Here is a 12,063-nt window from a genome sequence, read left to right on the forward strand (position 1 = left end):
ACACACACACACACACACACACACACACATAAAAACAGAGACACACTAGCCATCCTCTTCCCAGAAAGCTGCCAGTTTTGGAGAGGGTGTGTTTGGGGAATAAGCCGAGCAGGGGAACATGACATGCTCATTAAAGAGAGAAGTTATATGCATGGTCCACTCACACAGAGAAAAAAACGTGAGAACAGCTTCTCTCTACTGAGTGCCAGCACCGGTGGGAAAAGTGGAGACAAAAGAGGGAGGGAGGGAACAAGTAAGGAGGGAGTGATGGAGGTGAATCAGAGGGAGAACAGGAAAGAGACAGAAGTTTATCTTGCTTGAGTCTTCTGATGACATTGCAGTTGTCTTTCTCTTCCTCTGCCTCACTTTTTCTGTGTGTGCATGTGGACAGATGGGTGGATGGGGGTGTGTGTGCATGTGTATATGTATTAGGCCAGTTCCAGGATGGGAAGATAAAATACACAGAGGACCCTTTGATGTCTTTCTCAAAGACCATATCAGTTAAACACCAAACCAAATAGTACTCAACTTTTTCACAATGTTATTTTCACATCAGAGCAATGTAACAACACGCACTGACTTCAAACATGGCTGGCAACTCGGACAAGTAGATGACTGAATATCCTCAATCATTTATCTGTGTATGAAGAGTCTCATTACAAAATTTGAGAAGACCTGCTTTGAGAAGAATATTGCTTTCATTACAGTAAAATGTATATAAATCCACAGTATATATATAAACAAAATAAAATCAAACTCTTCAGCTACATTGATGCTGCCATTAAGTTGCCATCTCAAGATGTACTCAGCACTGGATAAGATGTTTAAGCAATTTGGCCCTTTGATTCTGATTAAAGGTTTTGACTCAGCACATAGATGAAACACTATTTTTATGCTTTCTGGTCCCTTCCTGCTTGCCGGGCCAGTATGACATACAGTACACAGTAGTGTTTCTTTGGCTGTGTATGGCTGCTCACTTACATGAATGAAACCAAAAAGTCTTGAGAAGGCCCATGTATTTTTTTTTTTTTCCTTTTAAATATTGTGATCTGATTCAAAAAGACATTTGTAATGTGAGTAGCACATGGTCAGGACACTGGGGGGGAAAGACATGACATGCAACAAAGGTCCCCCACGGCCCCCAGGAGTAGAACACAGTAGCCCTAACCATTAGGCTACCAGTACACCCTGTGTACTTCATCCTAAATCAATAGTATGATCTCATTTTGACGTGGAAGCGGTGATCTCATTGCCGAGGACACATATATCAATAAACTTTTAAATTGAGATGTGGGTGCAACTATGTCACTGGGAACTGATGGCATGTTGATTAAGTGTTACTCAGCTGTTTATGCAGTATTAGATCATCAGCTGACGTTTGCTCTCTTGCCAACTATTAGTTTGAATAAACAAGGAGCAAAAGACTTCAAGTTAGAAACTAATTAATGGGATAAACATGTTTAAATTATTTCTGCAGGCCTCACACGTCTGCACTATGGAAAAAGGACAATTAACTTCGGGAAGTGGCTAATGATGGGATAATTTATGCAGAGGCTGTTGACAGCTCTACTCCCTCTGACATTACCTATTATGTATTTTTATATCTGTACGTGTTTTTGTGGGATAGAGCAATTCAGAGTGTATGTGAAGACATGGTTGTGTTTGTTTGTTTCTAGCTTTATAATGTGCGAAATAAAAGGGCACGCAAGATTATTCTATGGCACCCCTCAGCCTTTTTTAGTGGAGCTCTGCCTTTCCCTCATCCCTCTTTTTTTCTCCTTTCAGCCTCTCCACCCCTTTACTTTCCATTTCTCTCAATAGATTGCTGCTATGAAGAAATTGTCCACACAAGTCCTGAGATTTGGCCACTTTTCTTATGCACTCATTCCCACTCTAGAAACCAACATGGCGGCCAATTACACCGCTAGACGATGCTTGCCATAAATCATCCATCGGACTGTCAGACACATGGGGACTCAGCACTAGAGGAAACATGCTCTTCCTTATTCTCTTCTCTTTTTTCTACTTGCTCTCTCCATCCTTTGTTCCTCCCCTTTTTTTCTATCTGTGTACTGGTTCAGAAAATTGTATGTTGCGTTAAAGTCATGCTTTGCGACATTCAAACTGCATATCTTCAGGTTCTCTTGTTAATTTTTTTTTAAATTGATTTGTCTTTCTGTCTGTTCAGGCTTCAATTTAATTACATTTCTTTTCTTACCTTTTTTGCTTACTTTAACTTTTCATCAAGGTTGCATTTACTTTTATCTTTCTCACTGCCTGTCTCGTTCCCCTAATCCAATGCATCCTGCTCTTGTGAATTGTCTGTTACATGAACACTGTTTTTGACAAAGCTTTCCAGCAGGTTAATTATTTGGTTCATTTGTATTAAGTACAGCAGTTTTTTTTTTTTTTTTTTTTTTAAATAAAGGTTAGTTTTATCTTAGGTGGTTCATAAATTGTAGTCTGTGCTTCAGACAGCATGTGTTCTGCTCCTTTCCCTTCTCCTTACCTCTTTCCTCCTCCTCCTCCATTGTTTCTCTGAGTTCTTTAATGGTGGAGGAGCTCCCTCCCTCTCAAGCATTGACTTTCTGTTTACTTTTTCTTTGCTCTCTTTATGTTCTACTACTTTTCTCTTCTTCCTCTTGCATGTTTGCAGACAGAACAGACAGTGGCCATCAGGTAGACGAGGGTTTGAGAGGGAGAAAAAGAGGCAGCATTGGGTCAAAGGCAATCTTTAAAAGAAGATAAGGGAGATTAATTGAGGAGGGATTTCGTTCTGTGTGGGCGACTGTATATAAAGCATCAGTTTTAAATGCGATGAATCTATATTTACAGATGTTCTACAATGCTTTTTCTATGCTTGTTTATGTGTCCTTGTCTGAGGACTATATTTTATAAAGATGAGTGGAGCGTATTTCTATAGGATAGGACAGACTCAAGAGGGTTAATGGAGTGAGAGCTGGAATAGACCAAAACAAAACTGTAGAGCAATATAAATGTGGATGTCTATGTAAATGTACATGTCTGTCTGCTTGGATATGGGTATTTTTGTATGTGTGTATTCTTCTTTGATTAAACTTGACAGTACTTTTTTGTATTTCAATGTTGACGCAGAAGTGGGTCGGTGAGTCATATCACAAAGAATGTGTTTGGATGTGCACCGGTGTGTGTAAGTGATAGGAACACAGTAGGTCAGTATTTGTGATCAGTGCTGTGTTGGTTCCCTGTCTCGTTCTTTGTGACTGTAGTTAGTCGCACGATGAAGGTTTAAAGGACAACATCAAGATGATTGTGCATGGATTTGTGTGTGAAAGAGAGGGGGTCCGGCTCTGTGTGGTACGTTACTGTGTGAAAAATTAATTATGTAGGTATGTGTGCGGATACAGGCCTTTTCTTCTGTTCTTTCCACACTGCTTTGCTCAAGGACATGTTTCAGACATTAGGTGGAACACTCTTTCAGCGCAGACGGAGCACATTTTCAAAAGCAACTATTTTGGCTGTAACAGATCAGAAAATTTAAATTTTTTTATATTAAGTTTCTAACAAAAAGTTGTATAAACATACTGTTGGCCATGTGTGTGTGACAATAACAACTTGACCTCGAAAAAGTATTAAGTGTTTTCAAATGTTCCGTTTTGTGTGCTGGAAGGATTTACACACTGAATTTCTCTCTTCACGAACAATGTATTTGTGTTAAACACAGTTTGTAAATTCTCTCATCAGCGTGCCTCCACATGAAGTGCAAGAGTGCTTGGGTTTTCTCCCAGATTGATTTATTGCTGGTTCACCTTGGAGTGAACAACAAATACTACCGGCCTGCAGCAATGTTGTAGAAACATTGTTAGAGAATTTGGTGTGTTGCTGTTGTATCAGTGGAGCCTCCCTCTGGCAGTGTGTGTTAATTAAAGTAGCTCATGGTAACCTTGAGAAAGGCCTGATAACAGTCAGCAATCGTTTTTATGACATTTCTAAGCCTCTGAAACATGCATGGTAGAGGGTACACAAATATATTAATCTACACATTAACACTTGAAAGACACAGACGTGTAAACTCACATGCGCTGTATCAAGTCAGTACATCGTAATTATTCTTTCCTGTTTGTTTTATTTCCACTGTTCATTTATGCACTAATGGATTCTGTTAATGAATTGGTCTTGCACCATAACACCTCTCCCTCCCTCCATCTTTTCATCCATGCTCTCTCCATTATGTTTATACAGAGGCAACATCAGTCATAAAAAGCTTCTCCAGTGCACTGCATTTATTCTAATCAACAAGGTTATTATTGCATTTATTATATAATTCAACAGTGACAAGAACTGTGATAGGGTTTAGGATTTTGTTGACTTTCCCCTCTTTATCCTTTATTAACTTTCAATTTCCAAAGTTGGACGTGTAGTTTCCCACATGCTCTTGTCATGAGTCACTTAGATATCAGACTGAGATGTCTTTATTCAACCTTTCTCTCAACAATGAAATGTTTAATACTATCAACAGTCTATGTCCTAAATATTTAATAGTATTAAAAGCCTATGACCTGACCTAATATATGATTTATTGTGATTATTAGGATCATCAACATGATATATAATGCTATACTGTCAACAGCCAATAGTAATGGTGACTTTGGCATCCAGCAGCACACTGATAGTAGACATGTCAGTGCTAGTCTTGACACTATTTTAGATCACCAGTGAAGTCTGTGAAAGCAAATGCAGCTGCAAACAAAAAATAATAATGGCTAAGGATCTATCAAATCAGGTAATCAAATCAAATTTACATATATTATATTCCCCTAAAACTACAAATCCATGATTGTTGTTTTTTATTAAATGGGACATCAGGCAGTATCAGACAGTCTAAATGTCTTTAAAGCTGCAGAGATAAAGAACCAAGACATATCGTGTGGTTGGATGTAGATGTGGGACCTTCAGTAGACTCCATCCCAGTGTAATAAAACTTATCTGAAACATCAAGATATTCAACAAACAGAAAAATGTGTGGACATACACGCATGTGTACACAGAAAAAAACACACTGTCGCACACCAATGTATTGTCCTTGTCTAAAACAGGATGCTGGTAATTGGGTTATGTTGTCTTTCAAAGGGAACGTGAGCTGCAGTAATGATGGGATAAGCAGGCTGCCTGTGTTATGTGTCAAAACGTGATCCAGTTGTATTTCGGTGCAAGGTGGAGGATGTCTCTGAATCTGATCATATCTGGGGTTCTATGTGATTTCCTCTTGTCATCCAATACCTCAAATCGGAACCAGAATCAGTTGGTGAGATCACTCAGATCACAGCTGGTTTGGTAGCGTAAATAGTGAAGATGAATGGGGCGGGTGTATGTGTGTGCATGAGAGAGAGAGAGAGAAATGTGTCTCTCTCTCCCTCCATTTGTATCTGCGTGCATAGTTGTGCACGTGCATGGATGTCGCATCTTTATGTGCCTGATAAGAATCTATACACTCTGTGACAACCAATACAAATCCTTTTATGAACATCTTTATCAGTCTAATGGGAGTCTTGCCACCCTGGCCCTGTTCAGGCCAGATTGTTACATCAGTGTGACAGCTCTGCCTTTACTTGTGACTCTAACAGACAATGATATAGATAGACTTTATCACTCCCCACTGCCTCGAAAGCCACATAAGCTATTCATATCCTAAAAATATAGTGGGAATCATGATAAGGCTACATGTTGTATCACTATCAAAGAATGAAATCACGTTTTGGTATATTGCAAGAATAGGCGAGAGTGTAAGAAACTTAACTTTTTGATATACTGGTGTTGATTGTGCATTATATCACTGATTAACAAGGAATTGGCTTGTTCGTTGGTCAAACCAGAGAGTTAGCAGCACAACAACAGCACAACAGCAGATCCTGATAGGTATTCAGGATCATTCTCAAAGAAACTCCAGCACAGTGGATGCTTGTCAGTGAAGGAGCTTGACCCTTGAGTTTCTGATTGAAGGGCAGGGTTCTTATGCACTGCACCTGACGTGAGTCCTAACTACACACAAAATTGTGCCAGTACAAGAGAAATGTTTAGTTAAACCGACTATCACATAAGAGAGATTAAAAACAAGTATCTGGGTTGTAGAATCTCTTGAAAACTTGAGGGCAGGCCAAAACATCCAGTTCATTTTATTCATTTTTGTTAGATATACAAATAGCTTTGTATCATTCATGAACACCTCTTCTAGGAAAACACCATCAATTCCCAATGTACATACATAGTACATTTTACCATTTGAAATGTCACCTGCTGTATCTGAATTGTGCTAGAAAACAAAGGGAATCCAGACAAAGATGTTATGAATGTCCCAATATATAACTCAAGTGCTGGATGAGAATAAATGGAGGCATTAGAGGTCTAACAATCAATTTTATGACTGCCACATTAATGTCATAAGGTGACATTTCAAGCACAAATATTCCTCTCAGACATGAAGTGACAGTCATATATCCACAAAAAGAAATTCAATGTGACAACATGGAATAGAAGCCTTCGTCTTTCTGTTTTTTAAGGTCTCTAGTTACATGTAAGACTGATGTGACCACATAAAATAAAATACAGCAGAATTAGTTATTTCTTCCATCTTTCCAACAATGTGCAGATGTCACAGACAGAGATGGCCCCACCCTCATTCTCTTGGCATAACCAGGAGTGACATTTTTATAATTACAATTCTACTTCATCACTGTGGACCAAACCACTGTTATTACTAATTTATTCCAGGGGGTGGAGGAGAAGTGGAGGGAGGGATAGACACAAAAAAGAAGAGGAGAGAAGGGAACAAGTGGAAAAAGAGGAAGAAAAGGTTGGAAGAACAAAGATTGAAGGGAAGAGAGAGTTGGGGAAAAAGAGAGAAGACGAGGGCAGGAAAAAGGAGCAGAGGATGGAGATAAGAGAGGAAGCGACAGAAGGACAAATTGGTGTTGATGCTGAAGGACAAATACATTTTCCTGAAAAAGGAAGTTGGCGATGAGCTCTTGTCTCTTCATCTCTCCCTCTAGATTCCCCTCAGGGTTTCTGCTGCTGGGAGGGGACTGCAGTTGGACTCTTCCTTCCCTCTCTTCTTCTCCTTTCTCCCTCCTTAGTCCTCGCCATGCCGCACCAGTCCTTGTTGCCATGGTAACACAGGACGAGCCGAGCCATGCAACAGAGGGATGTAGGGAAACAGACAGAGAGATAGAAAGAGAGAGAGGTCCATAGGGATCCACTCTTCTATTTCCGTAATCTACAGGGAAGAGGGTGTCCCCCTCCGGTCCACCTTAGTGGAAAAATAGATTTCAGAAAGCACATACTTTGGATGCACATGCTGTCATCTGTCTGTTCGGCTTTTGCATTTTTATCCTGTACTCTATTTGCACGGTTGTTGAGGCTTCACTGTTTAGTTTGGCATACATATAGCAAAGGATTAAGGAGGAGTATACAGAAAACATAAACATATAAATACACATACATAAGTTTGAGGCAAAATATTTATGGTTGACTTGGATTCAAATATTCGTATAATGATCGTAAATCTGTTTCTAGATTGGTGGTGAAAAGCACAGTGGTAGTACTCTTGACTACCACTGTCGATGTAATGTAACTATATCACCACAGTAAAAATATGTGTGTTCAAATTATCTATCTGGTTAATATGCATGTGTATCAACAACACCAAAACTTCACCATTTAACACCCGATGGTCTGTCTTCTTTGCTACAGTTTGTGTGTTGCTTCTTGCAAAACACAGTTTGTTACCTGTTATGGTGCATAGTTGTGTGTTTGTATAGACTGTAGACCTCTTTACTGCCCCATGCTAATAGAGGCTCACTTTAAAAGCCTCAAATGCTTTTATAGTTAGTCTCTTGGTGTCAGTTGTGCATCTGTGTTTGTTTGTATAAAAGCCGCTGGAGGATAAGCTTATTAACACCACCAAGCAAAAAAGGGGCTGTTAATCATTTTAGGCACAGTTGGAAGTGATGTGTGTGCATGTTTTTTTTGGTTTATGTACTTTGAAATAGACAGACATACACACACAATGCGTAAACAAAACAATCAACCAACTCATTATTCAACATATTCAGCAGCAGAGCTTGACTTTTGAGACCCACATAAGTATGATTAGGGCACTTCATTGAACCATTTTGAATAGCTGACTGGCTCTGTTTATGAATAGATCCTGACTTCGCTGTCCCTTGCTCATTCACTGCAGTAATCTTTTACTATTCGAAAGGTTAAAATTTTGTCTGTCAGATATTTTAAATTAAATAATTGAGTTATGAACAAAGTCATACAAAGTTGAGGCTAAATTAGAAAAGTTATTGTTGGAGTCCATAGAATTTGGAGCTCATTAGTGAGTGTATTGTAAATCATCAGCTGCATTCATTTTGTCCCTGACAGCATGTGTCACGCTGTGTTTCACCAACAAATAAGCAAGCTGCTTTCTTGTTCGGCAAATATTTCATTACCTTTCATCCTGAGTTAATGCTTTTTCTGTGATCAGGCTGATAGTTAATAACGCACTGATTGTAGCACCAAAGTGTGTGTCCATATCCGTGTAGAAGGAAGGCACACAAATTGTGTGTATGCATGCGCAGTGAGTGCACAGACCAACACATACACACATGGAATAAGAATTAACCCTGTGAAGTGAGGGGGATAATTTCATAGTAATTAGTGTTCTGTGTAATCAGTTTTTATTTTCCTGTGCTGTTGTTAGGTGCAACAAAACAAAAGCAGGATTGCATGCATCTCTCCCTCTCTCACCTCCTAATTACAAACATATCCAATTAATTACACACAAGCCCCACTTTCATCAGTGTGCACGACATGAGAGAAAGAGAGAGAGATGAGAATACAAAGTAGTCAGACACAAAGAAGAAATTAATAATTAGTCACACACGGGCATCATATGTATGCACTTGTACATCCAAGTCTTAGGGTGATTTCTCAAGACAAGCATGTTGGACATTTGTGATTCGACTGATGTTGATTTGCATCTAAAAGTTGTACAAGGAGGTTGTGCATGTACAGCATGTTGTGTATGTCCCTCTGTGGATAATGTTGAAGAGACAGGTGAGTTTTCCTTTGATTATTTTGTGTGTGGGTGTGTGTAAATAGAGTGTTGAGGGAGCCCCCTGGCTTGTGTCCTAACAATAAGGGGATTAATACACACCAGCTGTTTAAAATCAAACAACTTAACAGGATGGAGGATCCTTTCAAGCAGCCCCCTGCACATCTTCTCTTTTTTTCTTTACACATGCACAGTTTCTACAAGCGTTTTGAGTTGGACATCATGTTGGATAGATGAATCTCATGAAGTCATATCATCAACCTCTAGCTCTGTAAGTCACCTGATGATGTATTTGTAGTGTAGCTGTGGTTTGCAAGCACTTACCGTGTGTGCCAGACCACTCAGACTCTAACTGATCTCAGAATCTACCAGGAACTCCAGTTCTTGAGGTTACTTTCTCGATATTCTCCTGTTTCCAGTTGTCTCTGTACATTCACAAAGTACAATACAGCATCAGGAAAATTCTAAATTCTCAGTATCTTAAGCAACTTTATCCTCTTTAGATCTTTGATTATATATTCATATGATGATTTCCCTCCCACTCTATGTATTTTCTCACCTATGCCCCCTCAGCTTTTACAAACAATCCTTCACTGTGTGCATACAGATTCTAGTGCCCAGGTACTGTACATGCCGGCCTCAGGGACTGCCTTTTGGTCCAATTAAATCACCTCTCCCACTCCACCACGTTGCAGTCTTTCTGTGTCTTCCCACACCCTCACTTTTTCTTCCTCCCCCTATGAGGCATTCGCCCTATTTCTTTAGTGAAGAGAAGTAAAGGCCTTTGGGCCCTGTGTTTTTCAATTACACATGGTGCAGAGAGTGAGGGGAGTTGGGTGGGTGGGGGGTCAGTTTACAGAGAGAAATGGAGATAATGCTAGCTGTCTTCTAGTCTCTGAGTGTCCCCTCAGGGAGGCTGTCCAGGTAAAGCAGAGGCGTTTGTTCTTATTTAGCGCCTGTGGCTGGCTGTGATTTAGCCTGCCCTGGGACTATAGGGCTTGAACACATTGGAAACATCGTTGTTGAGGGAAAAAAAGGAGAACAAAGGTGAGTTGAAAAGAGGTAAAGGTCTTGCAGAAGATAGCAGACAAAACAGGAGAGTTTGAAGTAAGAAGTAGTGGAAGGGTGGAGAAGTAAAGAGGGACATTAATAAAGGAGGGTATTTGGAAAATAAAAGGAAATGAGAACAGTGTATATGAAAAAAGAGGAGAGAATTGCAGAAAAAAAAGGGGGGTGGGTGTCTAGGCTGTTTCATCGGTTTAGGATGTGACTACAGAGGGCTTGGTTGACTGGCATGGGTGCTTGCCACTTGTGTCTGAGGTCATTCAGTGTATCGTGAGAAAGATCGTGACAGAAGAACAAAGCCTAAGTCATTGTCAAGCTTTAGTGACAGCAATGATTGTGTTCTATGCCCCTTGATGCCCTTAGGTCATAGCATTGATCTAGCCCTACTCCATAGACATTTCTGCCCCAAGGCCAAGTGTCTTTGGCTGTGAAATGGTTCTCAGTCTCACCCCCTTAATGCCCAAACCACCATGAAGTGGACTTCAGCTCGTATCAATGACTCCTCTTCATGGACTTCTCTATTATAACCAATTGAATAGCCATGGCTGCATGCATTCACATCAGTAGCATTCTTTGGCTGGTCTAGTTCTTTCTTTTTATGAAACCCATTATCACTGACACACATAGAACATCAGTTCAAGGTTATTTGTGTGTTTTCCCCAAGGTTGATTAGCCATGCATTCTTGCTGAGTTTGTGTGTGTGCGCTAGTGTGTGAGTGCGTGTGTAGGAAATCCCAAAGAGCCATTGTACCCTTATTTGAGTTTTGACCACCCTCCTGACCCCCTGTGATGATTGACAGGCCTTTTGTCCAATAGAGAGGACTCACGCAGACCCCCTGCTGCAGCTCCAGTTTTGTTTTGCCAAGGGGTTTTGTAGATTCTGAAAAATTGTCTCAGTCTAGATTCTTTTGAGGTGACATTGGATGATTGCTCCCATGAAAGAATGGACAAGCACATGCACATCCATATGCATGCCAGAGACACGGACACTCACACACCTTTGATCTTTACACACACCACTAGAACCGTCAGCCCCTTCGCCTTTTCCACTGTCCATTGCTGTCAAGCCCTATTTCAGCCGAAGGGTTTTTTTTTTTTAACCATTCTCTCACTTCAGTGACAGTAGCTTTGTCCTCCTTTAAAGCATCTAGTAGACATCTGCCTTGCATAACCCCAGGTGGCTTTGGAAGTGTATGTCAGACCCAACTTACTGATACTAAATACAGTAGCACCCATATGTCCTGTTGATTACAATGCCTTGAATCATCTAGTCTTGAATCCATGGTTGAATGTATCCACTACACAATGTATAGATATTAACTTTTTTTAAAGACAAAAAGTTGGCCTGGAAGCATTTGTGTATTTGTTCAATCTCAACACAATACGTCCCCACACAGTTACCCTTTCGATGACTTTGCCTGATGTTCGTTGTCTTTTGTGAAAGTGATGTTGGAAACACAAAGTGAAGCATTACCACCCAATTTCGTTTTCCTGCTTAGTTAACCCTTACCATTCACTTGGCTGTTTTTTGGATTTTTGAAAGGGAAACAGTCAAGTTTCTGCCTGGTTAGTAATAATAATGTTCATATCAGCAGGTAATTACATTTCCTTCAATAGAGAGTTAATCCACATGTGCCCTCTCTGTGTTATCGGGGTGCATACCAGGGGAGCTTTGGAGGTAGGCCCATAGAAAGCCTTAAATTACTCTTTTATTCTGGGAGAAGACACACACAGAGGTTTGTGCATACACACTCATATAGGACACCCACATACTTCTGTCACTGGCTGTTTCTCTCTCATACGCACACCTCTGCTCATTCCGTTCTCATCAGTGCCATATCTCACTCCATTTCTCCGCACAATGGCTGTGTGGTATTAGAACTGTCCGTGAACCCCTGCAACCGCATTCTGTCCCCAGGCCC

General features: G+C 40.3%; 1 protein-coding gene across 11 annotated transcripts in view; it reads left to right on the forward strand.

Annotated features, from left to right (window-relative positions):
• plxna4 (plexin A4) overlaps positions 1–12,063 on the forward strand; it is a 245,678-nt gene that overhangs the window by 107,307 nt on the left and 126,308 nt on the right. Inside the window, exon 4 of one of the 11 annotated variants that reach the window (XM_040144404.1) lies at positions 1,786–1,882. The exons of the other annotated variants lie outside the window; for them this stretch is intronic. Within the exon in view, the coding sequence (XP_040000338.1) occupies positions 1,786–1,821 (36 nt within the window). The 3' untranslated portion in view covers positions 1,822–1,882. Of the gene's footprint in view, positions 1–1,785; positions 1,883–12,063 lie in introns of those variants that run through there. 11 annotated transcript variants of the gene reach the window in all.

Source organism: Xiphias gladius, chromosome 2 (genome assembly GCF_016859285.1).
Source record: "Xiphias gladius isolate SHS-SW01 ecotype Sanya breed wild chromosome 2, ASM1685928v1, whole genome shotgun sequence".
Classification (NCBI taxonomy): domain Eukaryota; kingdom Metazoa; phylum Chordata; class Actinopteri; order Istiophoriformes; family Xiphiidae; genus Xiphias; species Xiphias gladius.